This window comes from Phoca vitulina, unplaced genomic scaffold (genome assembly GCF_004348235.1).
Source record: "Phoca vitulina isolate PV1807 unplaced genomic scaffold, GSC_HSeal_1.0 scaffold4, whole genome shotgun sequence".
Taxonomy (NCBI): Eukaryota; Metazoa; Chordata; class Mammalia; order Carnivora; family Phocidae; genus Phoca; species Phoca vitulina.
The window spans coordinates 17582605-17605360 of record NW_022589707.1 but is presented as its reverse complement, the minus strand read 5'-3'; the positions used below and the strand labels follow the sequence as shown (position 1 = coordinate 17605360).

Genomic DNA, 22756 nt, shown 5'->3' with positions numbered 1-22756 from the left:
GGGTGAAATAGGTGATAGGGATTAAAGAGTACACTTATCATGATAAGCACTGAGTAATGGTACAGAGTTGCTGAATCACTATATTGTACCCCTGAAACTAACAGAACACTGTATGTTAACAGAATTAAAAGCTTTAAAAAAATTAAAGAAAAGTGGGTGTTGTTGAGCAACAGTCACTGAGTTAAGAACAGAAAAGAACAGATGCTTTGGAGCAAGCGGGAAAAGAAATCAAGTCAGAGAGGAAAAAGATGGTGGGAAAGTGGTTGAAACTAGATACCATCATAGAGCACCAAATGGCATGTAGCTCAGAATTGAGACTTGTGGAAGAAATTCTTGATCCCAGGATGTGATGAGACATCTGGAAAATCCTGGTTTTCATCTTGTCTCCAGGCAAGGGGTCAGCTAGCCCAAGGGAAATTATTCTAGAAATGATGAATTAGAGCACCTTTGGCTGCCTATTTTAATCTTGTGTCCTTCTCATTGCCAAGAAGCTCTTCCTAACGTCCTTCCAAATGTCTCCAGCATTCTGTGCCTCTTCAATACCCCTTAGATACAGAGAGCTTCTGCTCAGCAGCATCCTCATTTCAGAAAATTTCATCAATCTGAAAATAGTCATTAAGCTGCCTCTTAGCATTCTGTCCTGTAAACTAAAGGGATTCATACAGAAGCTGGACAGCCACCTAGGGGGAGGTTACAAAGAGGATTCCAGCATACAAAGTGAGCCAGACTACATGATGCCCCAAGATATCTTCCAAACCAAGAGTCCTTGATTCAATTCCTTTCATCTTTTTTGTGAACTTTTCCATCAATTTGTTCATTTTTGTCACCATAGCTGTCACCTGTCCAACGTTTCCATATCCCTTTAATATTTTTAAATCTAATAGGCACAGGAACAGTTTCTCACAATATAAAACAAAGCCTCATTAATTCAAATTAAATTGGAAAAGTCATGTCCCACCAAGAAACCAGTGAAAAGTATTTTCAATTTAAAAAATTATCTATTATAGAACACTACATAATAGATATTAACAAACAAAATGACAAAGTTAATGAAAGATGGTGAGTCACAACAACCTTATTTTTATGGCACTTTATACTTTTCAAAGTATTATTCCATACATTATTTTGTCAATTTTATTCAATATGTTAATGCAATTTATAGGTAGTAGATCATCAAATCTGTATCAGAAAGGCTTGAATTATCCTGATAACTTGAACTTTTAACTCAGTAAGAATTATATATAATTATTCCAAGTCTGCATCAGAGCAGTCTGAATTAATGAGGGTCTGCTCTATTGTAGCTATTATAAACCTGAAAATTTTATGGCCATATTATATCCCAGGATGTCACTCCCGTCTACATGTTAGTAATAAATACTATTTCTTCACACAGGAACTTTTGTCATAAGAGAGCATCCCACTTTAAAGAAGCTTCACCAAGTAAATTATCTTATATCTCAAACACCACAGATATGTTTTATATGAAAAATGCGCTAAGATTTCATTATACTCTCTAAAAACACTCGCTCTGACTTACAATGAGCATCAATAAGGAAGATATCCCAAGATGTTAAGGACTCAACATGTCACAGAAATTATCACCTGTTTGTTCAGGGGGGAAAAAAAAAGTCATAATTAATCCAAACTAACTAAACTAACTAAATCAACACATGTATAAACCTGTCACAGAATCCTCCATTTGAGGAACCTGGTGACCCTGAGAGGGTCTGTGAACATCTTCACCATGTTCACTTTCTTCTTAAACCTGTGGTTGGAGTCAGAACAACTTACTGTCTTTTCACAATGGTCAGAAAGACAATGCCTTTACCTACCTTGAAAAGTCTTAAAATGTTAGCAACCATGATGGACACGGAGCTCGCTGCAGCACCTATGACACCAGAAATCTTGTCAGGCTTGGTGAAAATGGGTGGATCTCCATTAGCGCACTTCACGTCGGAAGCGTCTTTCTCTATCAATGCCTGCACGAACGTTAATGACTGCTCCAAAGCATAGGTGTCCCTGGAGCATGTGTCAAGGATCCGGACACCCAGAGTGATATTGGAGAGGAGATCAGGGTCCTTATTAATCTGGTCGATTGCATAAAGCATGGCCTCCAGTCTGTGGATCCCCTTTTCCTTCTTCAGCTCCCCACAAGGTACCCCTCTCTCTCCCTTTGCATGGACAGGGAAGAGACCCCCCAAAATGATGTCCCCATCCACTCGTATTGAATGGGCATACTCCTGGCTGTGAGTTCTTTGCATCATTGTGAGGATCCAGTAGAACTTGGCGGTCAGGAGGAAGAAACAAGGGCAAGAGGCTGATCGCTTTCCCTCGCATACCATTTTCTCCACAGGTGGTGTTGCAACCCAAGACCCAAAGTTTATTCTTGCCACAGAAGAAGGGGGACCACCAGAGGCTGCACCTTCTGGAGGCTACCATCAGGGCCCATGGGGGAAAAGGCTCTGTGGGTTTCAGCAAGTTTTCTTGATTTGAATGTCACAGTGAATTTCCATCAGACCCCTAAGGTTCCATTTTATTTCCATATAAAGTCAACTTGCCTGGAATGGTGCAAAAATTAGAATAACAGCTGAGGTTCTGAAGGTGGGATGAGGTCAACAATTCACGTCCTTGAAGTCAGCCCTGTAGCAGAATTATTCCTGGGGGGGGCAGGGGAAGGGAAAAAAATGGTTCAGTTCAACAGGTCTACATTTTTCATATTTTTAAGCCCTGGTTATACCAACCTCTTTTTTTGTTTGTTTGTTCATTTCCCCTATTCAGTAAGAAACTAATTTTTTTTTGTCCCCCTATGATTCTGAACACCTGGCTGCACTGCATCTAAACAGAGAGATTGATGACACTTTGGGAGCAAGAGAAACAGAAAAGTATCAGAAACTAGGTTGATTCTCCCAAGCCACAAAGTATTTTTATTTACCATTTTATTTCAGTAAATCCAATTTCCATGCAGGTAAAAATCCTGTGATTTATGGCATTATTTCTTTTCAAATCTGTTTTTACTTTTGACGGCTGTCTGAATTTAGCATTTAAACGTTGTCCACAAAATCATAATGAAAGTTTATTTTCTGTGATGTATTCAACAAGCCAGTCATCTGTTAATGACATTTTTGGTGCCTCAGATTTCCCAGTGGGGAAAAGTGATTACTCAATCACGAAAGAAAGAGAGAAAGAGAGAGAGAGAGAGAAAGAGAGAGAGAAAGGGAGAAAGAGAGAAAGAGAGAAAGAGAGAAAGAGAGAAAGAAAGAAAGAAAGAAAGAAAGAAAGAAAGAAAGAAAGAAAGAAAGGAAAGAAAGAAAGAGAAAGAGGAGAGGAGAGAAAGAGAGAAAAGAAGGGAGGGAAGGAGGGAGGGAGGAAGGAAAGAAGGATGGAAGGAAGGAAGTCAATCCAAGGACCCCAAGTGTATACGTTTTATAGCTTGTGAAAAGATTTAACATAAAATGTCAGCTATTTTATAAAAATTATCTTATTCTCTGATAACAAAACAAAGACTTGAAAATGAGACACATGAGGAGGGTTATGTGTGACGATATTCCTATGAATTTGTTGGGGTGGAAGCAATGGGTATTCTCACAGTGCTGAAAGTAAACATTCTTTGATCCTAGAATCACGAGGAGCAAATCAGAGCTGGAGATCAATTGAAGAGCTTCTTAATTTTGTCTGACTCAGGGGGGAAACCAGTTATTTCATCAAGGCTAGAAATAACCTAAAATGAAAACGTCTAACTAGCAAATCTGGAGAAAAGTTTAGGACCTTCAATCTTAAAGAATTTCATGAGGTTCTTTCAAAGGACTTTTGAGGAGGCTTAACTGAAAGCAAGAACTGGTTTAACATAAGACAATCTGATATTTGAAACGCACTTATAATTAAGCGAATAAACAGCACCAACTTGTTTTGGCAGGATGGTTCATCTAAGGCTCGTTTCTAACCTATTTTTATATATATGGGTTTGAAACCTGAAATTTGGACAATTCTCCTCTAACCTAGCCAACGAACATCTGGTTGTAGTTCCTATTCACTTGTTTAATTTCCAGTTCATAAAATTTTCATTCCATCCTCCCTGTCCCGAAGGAAAGGATACTGCCTCCCTAGAGGATAACTGAACATATGTCCAAAAGCCTTCAGAGAAAGCTGCACTTTTTTCACTTTCAGATTAGAAAAGGGGGCTGGCTCATCATAGCTCACTGCCCTGGATTTCCGAGCATACACCTGGCGCATACTCAGAAATACAGCCAATGGCCCACTCTGCTGAGATGGTTCTATTCTGCCCATGACAAGCATTCCCTGCCTCCTGCCACAGGCTAAGCCCTAGATTCCCTCCATTCTGCCCCCAAATATTTAGTCCTTTTCTGATTTTTCTCACCACTTGACTGACATTCCCTCATGTTCAATTCTCCTAGCAGCTGCTTCTCCCTCAGAAAATCTGTGAGTTGACAATAGCCTGACCCCAGGCATTCCACAAAAAGAAACACTCAGAAAGTCAACTTGACTTTCTGGCTAAAACCATTTAAGTGATGGACCATAAATTATATCAACCACCCATTAAGAGATGTACGATTATGTTTTACAGTTTCACAAGGAAGACCAGTTGGAAGACAGTAAAACCTCATTAACTCTGACCACTAATTCAGAGCTTGAGACCAAGTCCACATGGCTAGGCTGACCCTTAGCATATCCTTTCTGACAGAGTGCAGAATAAATGGATATGTGAAGGAAAAATGTTTAACAGGAAAGAGAAGGCGAAGGACACCTGTTGTTCTCCAAAGACCAGCCTTTCTTCGTTACACCAAGCCACTCCTAAGTACTTAAAAGAATAAATGGTTTTCAATTATACAAACATAAAAACAGTCCATCTGTTAATTACAAATCATCCTTCCCTGCTCATGTGGCATTAACCTAGTTCCACTCACTGTACAGTCCTGGAATTAATAAAATTGAGTTTCTTATAAAAGTATTTGTGTTTGTATGGGGCGCCTGGGTGGCTCAGTCGTTAAGCGTCTGCCTTCGGCTCAGGTCATGATCCTAGGGTCCTGGGATCGGGCCCCGCATTGGGCTCCCTGCTCGGCAGGAAGCCTGCTTCTCCCTCTCCCACTCCGCCTGCTTGTGTTCCCTCTCTAGCTGTCTCTCTCTCTCTCTCTGTGTCAAATAAATAAAATCTTTAAAAAAAAAAAGTATTTGTGTTTGTAATAACTTTTTAGTTTCTTTAGCATCTCATAGGGCCTTTTAGAGCTTTAAGGAAAGGTTGGGGATGAGCAGCAGTGAGGCAAGAATTCGTTTTATTTAGTGGATGAAGGCACTTAAATGGAAAATGAGAGAGGTTCCATTTTGGTTATTATTGATTGGACAGCTCACTTGAATTTTTGCTCAAGTTCCCTCCCCTGCAACATAGAATTAATGGTACACAACCTCTCAAAAGCTTGGTTTTCTTGTTTGTAAAGGGATGACGGAACCAGGAGCCTGCCATGCAGCACACAGCAGAGCACCTGGTTCAGGGTACGTGCTCAGTAAACAGGAGCGGTCAGTGCTAATCCAGGCTGTAACTCATTTCACACTAAGGCAGAGCAACTTTTTCTATATTTGCCCAATTGGTGAGGTTTTTACTGAATTTTGTCACTTTAAAATTAAAATCAGGGGACGGCTTGGTGACTCAGTCAGTTAAGTCTGCCTTCAGCTCAGGTCATGATCCTGGGGTCCTGGGATCGAGTCCCACACGGGGCTCCTTGCTCAGCGGGGAGCCTGCTTCTCCCTCTGCCTGCCCCTCCCCCTCGCTCACACTCTCTCTGACAAATAAGTAAATAAAACCTTTTTTAAAAATTAAATTAAAATCAGAACTACTTATAAAATACTGAAACATTGCAGTTATTTCAAAATTTGATATGACGTCATAAAAGTCAGACTCTCAACAACTGAAAGGTTTAGTTTCCCTTTTAAATTTTAAGGACAAATAAATTTCAAAGTTTGTGGAAAACCATATAAATTCAGTTTCATTGTGTAATCTTACATTGCCTAATCTTACTCTTATGCAATTCTTGTAAGCTTTAATCTAAACTCATCCTACTTGGAGTCAATGAGTTTTAAAGAAATAATGACCTTTTCATACGACAGAACTAAATAGCTCTCCTTCGTGTTCTGTGCTTGGCTTAGAATAAAACAGTTTTTCTCTCAAATGGACCTTTCTCTGGGAATGGCTACAAACCTCGCCTGTGCTGATGGACTTCTTCAAGGAGGTGTGAGGTCTGCAATCCTGAAATCAGCCTCGGAGGGGAGCAGATGCCTCACACTATTTCTGAGTCCACAACAAGGGCTTTACAACCTGTGAGGAGGCTTAACCGTTAACCTTCAAAGCCCTTCGGGTTCACTCCCTCCTGGCCCATTTTAGGTACAAGGAACATCCTACATCATTAGCACTTCACCAAAAGTCCCTGCTGGTCCGGGGTGGGTGGGGAGGAGGCCTCCGGCTGGAACTTGAGTTTGGGGCCTCCTAAGAGTGCTCTGTTTCCTAAAAGGCCAGCAGTAAGGACAGCTCCTCAAGGGCCAGGGCCCAGAATTCTGCTTCTCTTTATTTTCTACATACCTTCTCTATACCAAAGACACAAGTATGTAACACAGTAGCACATGAATTTTCACACACCCATCACTAGCTCTTACAGAAATAAGAAAAGAAGGCCCAGAAAGATTGAGTATAGCTCAAAGCCCTGAACTAGTAAATGGCACCAAAGTCAAAATCCTCAGGCCCCCAAGATGGGTCCTGTCCTCAGTGCTGCAGACACTGGTTGACACATGAGTATGAAAGCCCTTCCCCTTGACTGAAATCTTTCAGAAATGTGTAGGTCTTCAACAGTTAGTTGTTTTTTTTTTTTAAGATTTTATTTATTTATTTGACAAAGAGAGAGATAGCGAGAGCAGGAACACAAGCAGGGGGAATGGGAGAGGGAGAAGCATGCTTCTTGCAGAGCAGGGAGCCCGATGTGGGACTCGATTCCAGGACCCCGGGATCATGACCTGAGCCGAAGGCAGACGCTTAACGACTGATCCACCCAGGCGCCCAACAGTTAGCTCTTTAAGAAAAATAATGGACCAATTAGGAGGAGACAATCTGGGAGCATTTCTAGGGCAGGGTAATTTCCAAATCCCTTAAAGGGTTGAGGATATCAAATACAGTTTGTCCAAACCCCTGCTTCAAACCAGGTTTCCTGACCAGCCTGATGCCAATGAGAACAAACCCACCATCCCACAGAGGGCCCTTCAGGTCTGTTAGCAGGTCTTCCTCCAGCACTTGGCAAGTGCTTTTAAGACATGATATGGTAAAATCCTCACTGAGGAATATCATTAGCCAAGAATTGTGCTTTTTTTTTTCCTCATAAAAAGACCAAACAGCATCCCTAGGCTGGATTTCATTCAGCTCTTTAACAAAAAGGTTAAGCTGAATATTGTCATCAACTCAAAACTGCAAATCTAGCAGTTTCACCTGAAACTGCCCACACTTGCAGCTCTTTTTGGTTGTTTTGGAAAATGCATCACATTTGTCTACAGTCTCCTATGCTACAACATATGTGCATGGCCCTGGAATCTTGGGCGGGCGTGTCCCAGAGTGAGGATGGGTCCCAGACAGAGCGCTCCCCTGGCACCAGAGGCCTGGAATGGGATCTTTGTTTGACGGTCACTGGCTGGCGACATAGAACATGTCACTTCACCTCTGTGTGCTTCCATTTCCTCATCTGTGAAATGAGTGAGATGGACCATATGATCTCTAAGGTATCTTCCAGCTTCCCGTTCTGAGATTCTATTATTTAATAATAAGGGAATGAGATTATGCTCAAACACCAGAGCAAGGCTTTGCCAGCTGAACAAAATAACTGATTTTGTTTGCAAGCTGAGTGACTTTTTCCCATCAGTGAGAGAGGGTTGTGAAAGCTCGTCTGTACAAGCCCCATATTAAGAAAATCTGATACATGAGAAGCTCAACTTACTAAACAGATAAATTAGACGGTGATTATTTGCATTACAAAAGAATTCACCACAGGTTTCCTTTAAATAGCTAAATCCCCCATGCATTTAAAATGCAATCTGATTTGGAATTCAATTTGTGCAGTTCTTTTTCCAATAACATAGCTATTGCATAAAAAGACCACGGTTAATGTAATGTAAGTAATGAGAAGCCACTTTTATAGTATGTATCATACAAGAAGAGGGAAAGGGAGTGAAACCAACATTTGCTGAATGCCCACAGCACACCTGGAACCTCACACACGTGATCTCATCTCCTTCACAAAACACACCTGTAAGATTGGTATCACGGCCTCCATTTGGGAGATGAGGAACCTAAAAACAAAGATTATATGAATGTGTCCAACATCTTGGGCCAGAATTCAAATGCAGGACTACTGCTATGTTCTTTCCCTCACTCCATGCCCCTTAAGTTCAGGAGACCACGACAGATAATGTGCACATGAGTGTGGTATCCTGGGGTTCAAGAAGTTCCTGATTCTAATCTCACTCCCCCCAGTACTTGCCATATGGCATTGGGCAAGTCATTTCACCTGGGACTAGTTTCTTTGTTTCTAAACTGAGGAATGATTTCTGGTCACCTCCCAAGACTGTGAAGTCAAATGATACAATAATGTAGGTAAAAGTACTCTATAACCTGCCAAGTGCTTAAGAATGTACAGGGATACTCTTAGTTTAACAACCAGTCCTGGAACTCAAATATTTTACTAGTGTTTTGTGCTTAGATATAACGCAAAGCTTAGATATAACGCAAAGCTTCTACCACAAAGGGTCATTACCATTGGAAAAGTTAGCCAACAAACAGCTGGTAGATTTCTATCTTTAGACATAATCTTGCCCGGAAAAATATAAAATTGGCAACACACATGCTCAATAATCTCCACATACTCTTCTAGGGCTCTCCTATATCTTCCCACTTGTGCTTACCTGCTCCTTCCTCCCCCAGACCTGTATCTCTTCCCTCCCTCAGTGCTGATGTGTCCTACAAGTCACACTCTTAAGACCTGGTTCTCCCATTACCTTGGCACTCCCCAGGGACTGAGGTAATTCATTAACAGGTATCAAAACCTAAAGATGCATTAGTGTCATCCCCCAACTGGAACATCTGCATTTATAAGACAATTTCCAAGAGATCCATAATTTCTTTACCAAAGAAATGTATCTAATAGTGGTTAAGACTAGTAATGTAACAAATCAAAGCCAGGAGTTATCATGAATCAGTAGCCTCTCAGCAGTGTCCCTCAAATCATTCCAACAGCAATGCCTACCACTCAGAAGGCAGGTCCTGGGATAAGAATACATCATGCTCAAGGTCCTTAGTCAGTGAGTTCATCACAACTTGTCAAAGCACCAAGTAGAAATGAAAATCAAAGAAAACATCTCTCTGAGCCAAGAAAGGAATGAGGGAGGGAGGGAGGAGGGAAAGAGGAAGGAAGGAAGGAAGGAAGGAAGGAAGGAAGGAAGGAAGGAAGGAAGGAAGGAAGGAAGGAAGGAAGGAAGGAAGGAAGGAAGGAAAAGAGAGAGGGAGGAAGGAGGGAGGAAGAAGGGGAGGGAGGGAGGGAGGGAGGGAGTAAGGGATGAAAAGAAAGGAAAAGGAAATAAAATCTAAATTCCTAGAAACAATGTGACTCAGCTGACTCTGTTCACATCCTCTCCTGGAACAACATGGAATGACCGTCCCTCCTGACAAAACTACATGTGTGAGTCCGGTGATGTCCAATCAGGTTCTACCAAGAAAACAGCAATAGTTTCCTGAACCTTTGAAAGCCAGCCTACTCTACAGGCATGGAGATGTGGCTGGGTCTTTGCTATGGATCCAGTTAAAAGATAAATCCATGCAGCATCTTCCTTTTAAGACACTGAAACAGAACTCCAATCCCCTGACTAAAGGCAAGGTCCTCTTTGTGTTGGACATTCTAACTACAGGAGGAAGACAGTAGGAAAGAAACTTGGAAGGAAAAGCATCACTGATACCATGAGCGAGCTCCTGTGTGTGCAGTGTACTGTGCCTCATGCCTGAAGACAATGGAACATTCTTACACAAAGATTGGCACACAGTGTTGCCAACGTGAATGTCAGCCTGTTGTTTGCTGCATAAATACCAATTAAACCAGCCCCTTAGCAGCTCTAACCTGCTCAGCTAAGTTTGAAAAGAGCATATCTCTCCAGGATGCTAACTTTCTGTCACACTTACAGAAGCTCAACTCTTCCTTTTACCTATTCCTTTTGTATTTAGATGTTTTTAGAACTATTCAAGTAGTCATAATTTGCAAAGAGAGCATGGTAGGGCAGAACTAGCCAGCACAAACCAAATAGAACAAATAGAGCCTAAATAACGGTACAGAGCTGTGTTCTCAGCATCTTTTTCTTTATTCTGGGTAAATCCTCTCCACGAGAGCCTCTCCTGAGCTATTGCTCCCCATATCCCTGATTTAAAAGCAAGAATGCTGTCTCAGGTATGATGCAACCCGTAGTTGACTCCAAAATAGGAAAATTGCATTTAAGATCCTTACTTCATTTTCCCTGATGGATAAGGCTTTTCTCTTCAAAATTATCAGACCACATATTTTCAAGAACTGGGCAATGAATTTCACACAGCTGATTCTGTCTTCTACAGAGATTTTTCAAGACATTATCCACAACCAAGTGACCAAGGTAAACTAAAGTGGTTTCTGTAGCCATTTGCAATTATTGACAAACAATTTCATAACGGAAAATGGAAATTACAGTCAAGTGCAATAAGCTGTTTATCCAAGATCTACCTGCTGGTGGCTCTTTTCCCTTTTTATTTTTTCTTTCAAGCAAAATACAAGCTATTATCAGAATGCATTTCTACTCTTTATATTTCTTGTCAATATCTCCACCACCAGCCTTGTTTTCCCGTTCTGTCAGTTGGCAGGATTTGTACTCAAGCGCGATAGTAGCCGAGATGGTAGCGTATTCCTGGGTGTTCGAGAGACTCCGATGCCGTCAGGTCTGTAGGTACCCTCAAATGGCAAATAGGGCATTCCCTTCCCCAGCAGGACTAGCTTCGGGGACTGTGGGGCTTGGGTGACTGCAGCTGGCGGGTGGGTCTATTTTTACCCCAACCATCCTGGGAGCACAGACACTCTGACCCCAGGCCCTGCAATTTGAGCCACGAGGGAAACAATTCTTCGGGGAAGCGTGGGGATGCCGTCTTGCGCAGTTGGGCGACTTGCACACCCCTCTGCATTTCATTTGCACCAAGGGAGCGTGTCAGACAGACGGGTTTTTTGTTGCTTTGGGTTTTGTTTTTGGTTTTTTGGTGATTCGGTTATATTTTCACCAACTGTATGAACCTCAAGGATCTCCGAGCTGCTTCGCAGAGCAGATGGGCTCGCTATCCGCGTGGCTCAGAGGGTTCTCTACCTCTGTCTCTATCTCTACCTCTATCTCAACCGGCAGCCACTCACCCCGCCCCCGCTCCCGCTCCCCTCTTTCCTGCTGCATCTTCCTTTTTCTTCTCAGTTCCTCCGGGTAGAGCCCAGGGCCTTAGAAGTACCTGGTTTCTCTCGCCTTTCCCGCGCCGCTGGGGTATTCCAGGGCCGCCCCAGTCCCCCCGCACGCCCGGGGATCCAGCCTCCGAGCGCTGCCGGACCGGGAGCGCCTCCGCCCTGGCCCCACCTGGCTGCCCTGAGCGCTCACGCCCGCGCCGGTCCGCCCGAAACTGGGGCCACTCTGACCGCAGGTGCTTCGGAGGAGCTGTCGGGCGCATCTGCCTTTGCTCTTTAAACTCAAAATCCCTGAGACCATTTCTCCTCTCCCCCACCCCCAACAGGACAGGGAACTCCAGTGTTTTCCCAAAAGCCACAGGGGGAGGGGGGGATGCGGAAATCCCAACCTCGCCGGGCTAACTCGGAGAATACCAAACTCAAAGCAGAGGTGCAGGGATGGAGGGGTTCTCGTGAACCCCCAAATCACCAGGCTTCTCCCGCGACTCCCGTCTTCCCTAGAGCCTGGTTAGACATTCATCCAGCCCCACTCTCAAGAAGGCAGGGGTTACCCCAACTCATCCCGGAAGCCTCTAACTTCGGAAATCCCTCCCGTTAGATTTGCAGACCGGAGGTACCTCGTCATCTCGGCGGGGCAAGTCCGGATTCCGCCAGGGCAGGTCCAGGAGGTCACCCAGGGCAGGCAATCCAAGGAAGAGCGCTTTAAAATCCTGCCGCCACACGCCCCATCAGAGCACCCTAGGCGCTCCTGCCCCCTTCCCGTCACCCTTCAGTCTCTCATTCGCCGACTAAACTTTTGGGGGATCACATCTCCAAGCCTTGGGAGTTCCAAGCTAAGCCTTCCTCCTTTCTGAACCTCTTCACTGGAATGTAATCATGGGAAGACAAGAGGGGTGGCTGCCTTGTTCTTTGCAACGTAAAATCAACAGACACCCAATCAAGCTCTAATGCCCGGCCAGCCCCTCGCCCCCTGGTGCCCACTCTCCCTCGCCCCCCGTTCCCGTCACCTCCGCCCGCCAGTTCTCTCCCAGACTCCGGAGTGCAAGGCCATTTACTTGTGCCCAGGAAAAACAAATCACTAAAGTGATCGGAGAAGAAACGGTGCACCTGGCTGTCCACTGAACGGTTTTAAAGAAGAAAACGGAAAGGGGAATAAAATAGGGGGAATTCTCCTTTTTCCGCAAGCACAACCCTTGGGGGGGAGTTTGGGGGTGGGGGCGTTTTTTCCCGGTGGTTCGGCATCTTGCTCCGCTTTTCCTCTTTCTGCTGCTCGGCGCGTCTTACCCTGCTCCCCGCAGAGGGCGCGGTGAGGAAGCTCGCGGGGGGCCCGCAGCTCCATGTCAGCGGCGCCGCCGCCGCCGCGCGAGGCAAGCACCGCGGCCGCACTTGTGGCTGGTCTCTGGGCTGAGGGGGCTGAGCTGGCCCGGCCGGCGCCAAGTGTCTTCCATGTGAATAACAAATACTCCCACCGGCGGCCGCGATTGGTCTGCGCCCGGCGCCTCCCGATCCTCCGCCCGCGGCCATTCACCCGGCGCGGCGCGGGGAGCCAAGGCCGGGATCGCGTCCGGGATCGCCAATCGCTTCGCGCCAACCAGTCACCTCGGGAAGCAGGAGGAGGAACCCCGAGGGGCGGGAGCCCCTGGATTTCAGTGCCACTGAGCCAACCTGGCGCGGGCAGGGAGAGGGGCGCTCGGCCGACGGTTTCCCCTCCGCGCTACATCACTTCAGCCCGCAGCGACGCCGGGACCAGAAATGTCAATAGTTCTGTTTTAAAAAAAAAAAAAAAAAAGGCACGCCCCCCCCCCCCGCACCCGCCCCGCCCCCAACAGAAAAGGGAGGATCAAAGACTCGGGGGATGGGGAGTGGCGGGAAGGGTAGGAAGAAGTGCGGGCGGATGGAAGGAAGAATATGGCTGTGAGGCAGCTGAGCAGCTCCGACTGCCTGGCGAGCCCGGACCCGCGCGGGAAGGCGCCGCACGACGGCCACGCGGAGCCGGGAGTCAGGACCGCGAGCCTGGGGTCCTCCTTCAGGAGCACAGCTCCGAAGAGGGTCACCGTGAAGAATACATGGTCGATGGCAAGTGTCGCCACACGCTTTCTTTTCGGGGATGCTCAAAGTAAAGCCCGCCAGCCGCGCGCTTCCCCTGCAAAGTTTACCTCACGCGGCGCCGCTCTTCGGCCATTTGTCCTGCCCGCAGCTCCGGCGATTATGTCCCCCACCCTCGCTCCCGAGGGTCTCGGGGGGCGCCTTCTACCGAGCCCCCGGAGCTCGAGCATGGACATAGGACAGTCCCGCTGCGGTCACGGGGACCGTCGTGCTATTGAGCCCATTCTAGCAGCCGCAGATGCGGGGCGGGAAACTCCTGAGGACCCGCACCGTGCGGCTCCTCGGTTTCTGAGAGGGAACCTCGGGATTCCCTCCGCCTCCAGCCGAGGGAAACCCGCGGGCTCTACATGCACAGTCCAGCGGCCCTCCCCCGAGTTATCGCCCAGGTGCCGCGCACCTGCCCCCGCGCGCGCGAGAGGGAGCCCGGGCCGCCCCGCGCCGGGGGAGCGGCGGCCGGCGCCGCCTTGTGTTGGTGAGAAAGTTCCATCTAGAGGCGGCCGCGCGCCACTGCAGCCCACACCCCAGGCCGCCAGGTGAGCCGGCGAGCCCGCGGCCGCCTCTCCCCGCCGCCCAAGTGGGGAACGCTGCGGGACTGGCGGACAGCCGGTGGGAGATGGGGAGGATGGAGAAGAGAGGACGGACCCCGTGCAAGGCAGCTCCGCCTCCCCCATTCGGCATCTCCGCAACGAATTTCAACTTCCTAAGCATAATGAACGTCACGGGCATCATGAACGTCACGGGCATCATGAACATCACGGGCATCATGACAGGTATCTTGCATTATCCTGTATAGTACTTATCCTGTTCAGGCTTCTTTAATTCTCACACCAACTCTGTGAGGTGATGAAAATAATAAATTAAGTCCACTCTACAGATGAAGGAGGGAGCCGAGGCTTAGAGACACAGCTGCAAAGTACTAGAGCCAGAAACCAGAGCTGCCTGGCTTCCAAACCCCGCACACACTTCCTCCAGGGGCTTGTTGCTTTCCGCAAAACTGGCATCAGTGTGTGAAGTTTCCACTGAAGAGACAGCTGTTTCGTAAAGCCACCCTCTTTGTCCCTTAGAAGAATCAACAGGTTTCCAGCTCAGGAGACCTCTTTCCCTTTCACTCCCTTCTTTTCCCATTCTCCTTCCCTTACCCTCTCCCATCTTCCCATGAGGGCTACTTGACTGTAGAATCATTTTATGATCACAACCACCTGGAGGGAAGAAGGAGGCTTTGGAGAAATAAAATAGACTGGGTCCCCTGTCCTCAGGTTCCTAGATAGGGAGCCTCAATCCACTATGAATGTATAGCACAGCCTTGAAGGGAGTGACCAGCAGGCAACAGAGCCTGGAGCAGAGAAGGTGCTAGGAGAACACCTGATACAGAGATCAGATTAGGGGTTGGGTGGGCTCATCAGTCATGTGTCTGCATGAAGTTTGGGAGACTTTCTTACCAACTGGCAGGGCTCCCTTCTTCTCTCCCAGAAGTGTGATTTCTCACTCAGCAGCCTGATTTCTGTAGTAGATAGAGTGCCACCCCAAACTGTAGACCAGCGGTGTATGTCTTAGCAGTTATCACAGGTCACAGGGGTGTCTGAGTCTCTTTCTAAACCCTTTACTATGTATGCATTAATACATTTGGAGAGTGGAGACATGAAGGAGGGAACAGGCATAGCAAGCCTGAAAATACTCTGAGCCCACAGAACTGCTGACCACACCATGATCTCCAGGGTCTGCTAGAGGCAAGCTGTGGGCCCAGTAGGTAGATTGTTGCTCCAGGGCGAGCAGGGAGGGCAGCACCCTGGCACTCTGGCAGGCCCATTTCAGAAATGAGGACAGCATAGCTGGTTGGGGCTTTGGAGGCCTGACAAGGCTAAGTGAGCTGCTCAGGGGAGAAGTGCCTAATGAGCCTGCTTTTCTCCTTTCCATATTGATCGTCACCTGCGGAGAACTGGTGTCTTCCAGGCACATTGCTGCCTCTTTTGGTGCAGCCCTCTGAGAGATGAGCAGAACTGATCTCCCCGAGGGAAAGTTTAATTCTCATGTTTGGTTTTACATCATCTTTAATTTTTGAAACTCACAATGGGACCATCATCCCAGTCCTACATGGAATCTGGTCAATAGGGAATAGACCCATCACACATATTCTGGAGTGTTTTCAATGAGTTTATCTGGTGGCCCCAGAGCAAGTGACATAAACTCATACACGGGTTATAATCCACCCAGATGGATGGCAACATCAGGGCAGAGGAAAAGAGATCATCTTCACGAGTCATTGGTCCCTGTCAGTTACACTCACATAAAAAAGGCACTAGACTGTCCAACCCCTATTCATCAAGCTGAAACCCCACACCTCTGGCTCACCCTCTGCTGCAGCCTGTGTCAGAGGAGAGTGTCTAAAGCCCAGGCAGTCCAGACGGTAGGTAATTCCAGAGTCATCCACCTGGTCTCGGGCTATCACACTGCCATATGAAATATATCTTCAAAAGGTGTCTGACCTCATCATCCATCCCACCCCAAATATTTATGCAAACCAAATATATTTCCTGATGGTTAATACTCCAAGATTTGCCTATAATCTGATTTTCAGTTGATTTAAAATGTGAGAAACTGTCCATGTGTTAGAAAATGCAAAAAACAATGCCATATGTTTGGGGTCCATTTAACTCAAGCTGTGATATGTATTCCACACATGGAGATTTATGCCACAATTCCTGCTTTGGGGTAATCATTAAGACTCGGAACCTTTGCAGGCTACTCACCCAGGAGGAATATTGACAGCATGAAGCTCCCACATGGAGCAAAACAGACAGGGAAAAGTGGGAATGGGATTTGTTTCTTTTGGAAAATAAGACAATATTTTTCTTGCCAAACCATCTGCAAGCGGTGGTAAGTGTATCCTGTTGGTTTTGCTCAGCTTATTAAAACACTGGCTATTGGAAGCAAGATCAGACATGTGCGACTGACTGGGCCAATGAGGTTCGTGACAGTGATGTGCCCCTCACCCTCACAGCTCACATCTGTGTGTAAGAGTCATGGGAGGGATTTCCTGAAAGGATACATATGGCACAGTGTACATGAATCCCTAACTGGCTTCATTTGGGTTCCCCCAGAAGAACAGGCTGAGACAAGGATTCGAGGGCAAGTAGTTTACTTAAGGGGTGAAGGAAGTCCCAGTAGTCAGGTGGGGAAGTGAGCCAGTAAAGGGTGCATTATCAAGCCACTTGCCACTGTGGGCCCATGGAGCTTACTACCAGTGAGCAACTCTGGAAGCTAGGGTAGAACACACAGCAGAGTTGCCCCAACCCAGAGGCGAGGGAGCCATACACCCACTCCTATCAGGTGTTGGTAAGAACTGCTCACAGATGGTGTTAATTTCTGGCAATTTTAGCCTACTACCTGGGTGGCAGCCAGCCTCCAGAGGCCAGGTAAAGCCCTCTGGTAAAGAAATGCAGGGGCTGGCAGTGAATAGGCAAGCAGTGTTTAATCGAGAAGGCTGAGAAAGTATAGCAGGTGACAGCATCTGCAACATCTGCCATTAGGAAAACCACACAACACTTACAAGGATCAAGGCAATGTCTCTCCACATGTGGTCTTGGGACCACCTACCTCAGAATCACCAGGGAGCCAGATATAAGCACAGATACCTGGGCCCAGTCCAGAGCTGTTTGAATCAGACTCACTGAGATAAGGCCTGGGGATCTGTATGTTTTGCAAACATTCCAGGTGATTCTGATGATGTTCATTAAAATTTGAAATCCACTGCTTTCAGGAAATCATTCTCCTCACAGGCAACCAGCAGGCAGCATGTTTAAATATGTAAAAAAGTTACTTGCAAAGCCTAAGGAGACAAATCTTAGAAATCAGGAGCCTGAGGAGGGGAAGCCCATGCTGTCCAGATCCTTGTTCTCTCTTTTACAACTCTTTTTAAACTGAGGAGGTTCCACCCAGTGTTTTCTGAGAAAGAAAAGAGGCTGAGTTTCATTCCTAACTCTGCCATTGATAAATCATATCCTCTTGCCCTTTTAACATTTCTGCACCTCAATTTTTTACCTGTATGTGGGTATGGAAAAGAGCCATCTGTTCAACTCCCCTATCAATAATGTAGAGCTGTCACTGGGAAGGGGCTAACACACACACAACATACACACACTGCATCTCCCCACATCTCTTGCACTAGGTGGGGTCACATATCTAGTTGTTGTAGAATGAATGGAAGCAATGCACGCCACTTCTAGGCTGAGGAAATTGAGAAGGAGATGCTTCCACCGACCCCACCCCCCCCCTTTCCCCTTCTTCCAGGTGGAGGCAGAGACTTTCACGGTCCTAAGAATGGCTGCTCAAGATGGAAGGGCCCTTGCCAAGATGAGGAATGCTGCCTGATGACCAGAAACATCCACACTGAATTGTTAAGTGAGTGAGAAACTTTCACTGTGTTGAATCACTGGTATTTAAGGATTCGTTTGTTATAGCACTTAGTTGTTATTCTAATAAAGTGGTATTGGAGGAGGTCATGGAGAAGACCTAACTGCTGTTGACCCATGAGCTGGACCCAGGCAATCGGTGGTTCCTTACCCTTTCTCCTGTCCTTGGAATGTGCATTTTGCCTACTATTCCCATGCTAGCAGCTGTAGCAAGGACATAGCCTTGAGAGAGTAATGTGTTGTTGAGACCATCTGGACTGGATACGTGACTGAACCCCATTAGGGCCACTGTATAAACCGTTAAGATTCTGGTGGGCAGGCAGAGAGATCTCTTTGTCTTGTAGCCACCCAAGACAAGCCTCATAAGTAAGTTCCCTTGCTTGTTACGCCTGCCACCTACCAATCTGGAGTGGTCTGCCTCTTCCTTAGGCCTCCTTGCCCTCTGCATTCGGAGACCGGTTTCAGATTTCACCAACATGTGGACATGGTAAAGTGTGTCCCCACTAAACCTAGGAGACACAAGAGAGAAATAGCCCTGCTTCTCTAAGAACCACTTCAGCATGGTTACGTGCCCTTCCTTAGTAAGACTTGTGCACTCAGATGCATAGCGCCACGTCCATGTCCTTCCCAAGCCCCATGCTCCCTACCTCTGGCATAACCTGGCCTGCGAGAAGGAAAAGATAGCAGCATTACAGTGTTTGCCTCCTCCCTCCCTGGGACCAGACACGTCTTCAAGCCAAGGGGACTGCTACTCATGAGAGAATTGCTTCTCACGTCCTCTTAGAGGACCTCCTCCAAGTATCAAAAAATACTCTTTTGAACTAGCTGGGGAAAGGAATCTGTATTTCCCATCACTGAAACACCCTCATTATTTCTTCTCCACCTACCCTTCTCAGACCAGCTCGGTCCTGTCTTTTCCTCAAAAACTTTCCCAGACTTCTAGAACACCCTAACATGCCCTGCACAATTTAGCTGTTGGTGGTTTATATTAATGCATTTTTTTCTCTTATTGCATCTCTATCAAGCTGGACTGTTTTCTCATATGGTGTAATAGCGACTTCATTTGAGTCCTTGCGCCTATAGTAAGTAATCATGAGTTCCTGGGCTATTAACCTTGGACAGAATCAAGAGCAATACCACCACCACTGTAGCTGCCATGACCACCAGCTACCCTCCACCACCTCCTCCTCCATCACCACCACCTGCACCACCTCTACCTCCCAGTCCCCTACCACCACCATCACACACCCACCTTAGTGCCCTCCAAGGCTAAAAGGTGACACTAGAGAAAGCTTAATAGAGATCATATTTTTAAATCACTTTGTAAAAAATGCTGGATATAACTCAACCCCAAATGTGATTTTGAGTTCTTACATTTCAGTTCTTTAGGTTTAAAAACTACCTAAATCTTACCCTAATTATTCATTAAATTTTTTTAATTTTTTTTAAAGATTTTATTTATTTATTTGAGAGAGAGAGAGAATGAGAGAGAGAGAGAGCACATGAGAGGAGGGAGGGTCAGAGGGAGAAGCAGACTCCCTGCTGAGCAGGGAGCCCGATGTGGGACTCGATCCAGGGACTCCAGGATCATGACCTGAGCCGAAGGCAGTCACTTAACCAACTGAGCCACCCAGGCGCCCTCATTAAATTTTTAATCTGAATCTCAGAAACCTGTGTTCTTATGGGAAAAACACTTAAAACAATGTTTGGCAGATAGAAAGAACATAAATGTTAGCTACTAGTTGCTATTGTCCAAGAAACAACTTGTATTACATTTCATGTAGCTTTAAATTTATAACAAAGACTTCTTGTGATAATTTGATGTCAGAAATGAGCATTCATTTCATGAGACTTCCAGTGACAGGATGTTTTGGCTTGCTTTGCTACTTATCATCAACTGACCAGGAAGTAATAACCAAACAAAAGTATACACATGAACATGAACTCAGTAATGAGTCCAGATAAGCTATTTGATTCTTTCCAAGGCTAATAATCAAGTAACTCATGATTACCCACTTGGCCCAGGGAACTAAATGAAGTCATAGCCACTACATCATAAAATAAGAGATATGCCTGATAGATATGTAGTAATACAGAGAAAATGTACAACAATCAACAGCTAAATTATATAGGTCAGAATAGGGTGTTCTAGGAGTCTGAGAAGGTTTTGAGAAGAGAGGACCAAGCTGGTCTAGGAAGGATGGGTAGAGAACAAAAGAGTATGTTCCAGAGCTTACAGGAAACACAGCTTTCCCTTCCCCACAGTCCCATAGTCCAAAAGAATCTTATTAAAATATTATTTCCTAGGTACAAAAATGTGGCTTATGGTAAGCAAATCATGAAACTCACCCAGATGTACTGAGAGACCAAAGGAACCCAGCTAAAAAAAAGTTAACTTACAAGACAGCATAGTAGGTATCTACAATTGTATGACAAATTACCCCAAAACTTAGCAGCTTTAAACAGCACACATTTATTATCTCACAATTTCTATTGATCAAGAATCCAAGCCTGGCTTACATAGGTCTCCTGCTCAGGCTCCCTCCCAAGGCTGCAGTCAAAGTGTTGGCTGAGACCTTAGTCATCTCAAGACTTGACTGGGACAGGATCTGCTTCCAAGCTTACTCAGTGGTTGTTGGCAGGATTTAGTTCCTTGTGGGATGTTGGACTGAGAGCTTCAGTTCCTTGCTGGCTGTTGGCCAGAGGCCGCCCCTAATTCCCTGCCACATGAACTTCTCTATAAAGCAGCCGACGACGTGACAACTAGTTCATCAGAGTATGCAAGTGAGAAAGAAATCAGGAGAGTGCCAGCAAGATGGAGGTAACAGTTTTCTGTAACCTAATCTTAGAAGTGACATCCCATCACATTTGCCATTATTCTTCTATTCATTAGAAATGAGTCACCGGGTGACTCAACCCCCACTCAAAGGGAAGGGGGTGATTACACAAAGGCACAAACTTCAGGAAGCAGAAATCTTCAGGAGCCATCTTAGAAGTCTGCCTGCTCCAGGAGTTGTTGCTTTGAAGATCCCATCACAGTGAGGCTTGCAGAGCTTTGAATGTGCCTGCCTATGACTCCATCAGGCACTCAGAGCAATTGTTAAGCAAGGAACAGCATCTACCATTTATAAATTTATAAACTCTGCAACTGACAGTGTTAATATATTGTTGCATTTAATGGGGAAAAAATTAGTTTGTGAGGTAGAGAAACAATAGTTGGCCGGGATTCCATTGCTTTTTAACAGCTTTAATTTTATTATTTTACTTCCGGATGGTCACAAAGCATCTAATACAGGTCCTGCCTGTACCTAAACAGTCTTATTTTCTTTTTTCTCCTTTTCTTCCTTCCTTCACATTTCTTCCATTTTTGGATACTTAGTGGTAACTTCATTGGAGGGAAGAAGAGTGAAAAACATGATCATCTTCTGGAAGAATTACTGCACTTCCTAATCTTTTTTTTCCCCATTTCAAGTGAGAAGAGGGAGGCAGGAAAGAAAGCAGTAAAGGAATCAAAGAGGGGAGGAGAGAAAGGAGGGAAAATGAGGCTCTGGGAAAGACTCTAGCCATCTGGGGTTTTATTGCCTTAAATTAGAAGTGAGGGAGGAATTCCCAGTTCACTCTTCTGAGATAGAAAAGCAGAATCCAGGAGCATTTCCAGGGGCAAGTTCTGGGTGCAGTTGTTTGAGTGGGAAAGAGAGTGGTGGCAGAGGCAGGTATGCAGGCTGGTGGGAACGCTAGGGGCTGCAGACGGGAAGGCTGCCCAAAAGCAAAGGGGAACAGTGAGACCTGAAGAGTGGGGCTGGGAAGGGCAGGAGAGGGAACAGTGCCCAGAATAATAGCTGGTGAGCAGGGCCAGGTCCCCATAAGGGGATATGAAAAGTGAGAAATTAAACAAGAGGTAGAGAAGGAGTAATCTTTCCCCAAGGATGTGCTAATGGCTGCTGAGAACAGGAAGGGGTATTCAGATGGGCCCATGGAAAGTCTCCATCCCTGGAGGACCCGTTCATTTTTCTCTCCTTTCCTTCTCCAGCCTTCTCAAACTTCACCTCCTAATTCTACCCTTTCTCTGTTCACTTTCCTTTCTTCCCATCTTTCTTTTTCTCTCTCCTTCAGTCCTTACTCTTTATGTGACCTTATTACAAAATAAAAGGGTATCTGTTATATATTATACTTCCTGAATAGAATTTCCTGTTCCCTGCTCTAAGTTAAAACCTTAACAGATGGTCACTATTTTTAATTTATGTAACCTTCAATAGGCTTTTTCCCCTTCTCTGACCCTTGATAGAAAAAAAGTTTTCATGTCCCTACGTCAAACCATAATAGTTGGGTTAAATCTCTATATGATGTGCCGGGCTATGACATAGCACACTTGTCAGTAAATTCTTCCTAGATGCAAGTGTCATTTTTTTTAAGTCTAAGGTTCCCAATTGGACATTAGCATGACCACCAAATCTGAACTAAATTTAAAATCTTTGCATATAAACTGTGGATTGAAAATATCTTACAATATAAAATCAGTACAAAGAGAGACTTATGTTAAACTGGTTTCAATAATCTATATTGCAAATATATTATTACATCCTAATGATTGACAGTAAAGAGTTTCATTGGCAGCAATAGAAAAAAAAAAAAAGATGAAAAGCAACAACTTGATCTCAGACTTTGAAGAAAAAAGAAAGCCTGGCTCTCAAAAGCCTAAAATTAAGCTTTTCACCTCAATTCTGATACTATTTTAGCAGCATGTGTAGG

The 22756-nt window shown here is 45.5% G+C and overlaps 1 protein-coding gene across 5 annotated transcripts in view; it reads right to left on the bottom strand.

The window, feature by feature from the left end:
* GRM8 (glutamate metabotropic receptor 8) overlaps nt 1–14014 on the bottom strand; it is a 732634-nt gene extending 718620 nt beyond the window's left edge. For 3 of the 5 annotated variants that reach the window (XM_032401636.1, XM_032401639.1, XM_032401640.1), the window contains exons 1-2: nt 12777–13238; nt 1833–2657 (exon numbers count right to left, since the gene is read on the bottom strand). In XM_032401636.1, coding sequence (XP_032257527.1) covers nt 1833–2342 — 510 coding nt within the window. In that variant the 5' untranslated portion in view covers nt 2343–2657; nt 12777–13238. Of the gene's footprint in view, nt 1–1832; nt 2658–12109; nt 12391–12776; nt 13239–13648 lie in introns of those variants that run through there. The other 2 variants (XM_032401638.1, XM_032401637.1) reach the window with 2 other exon arrangements.
* Nucleotides 14015–22756: the final 8742 nt, after the last annotated feature.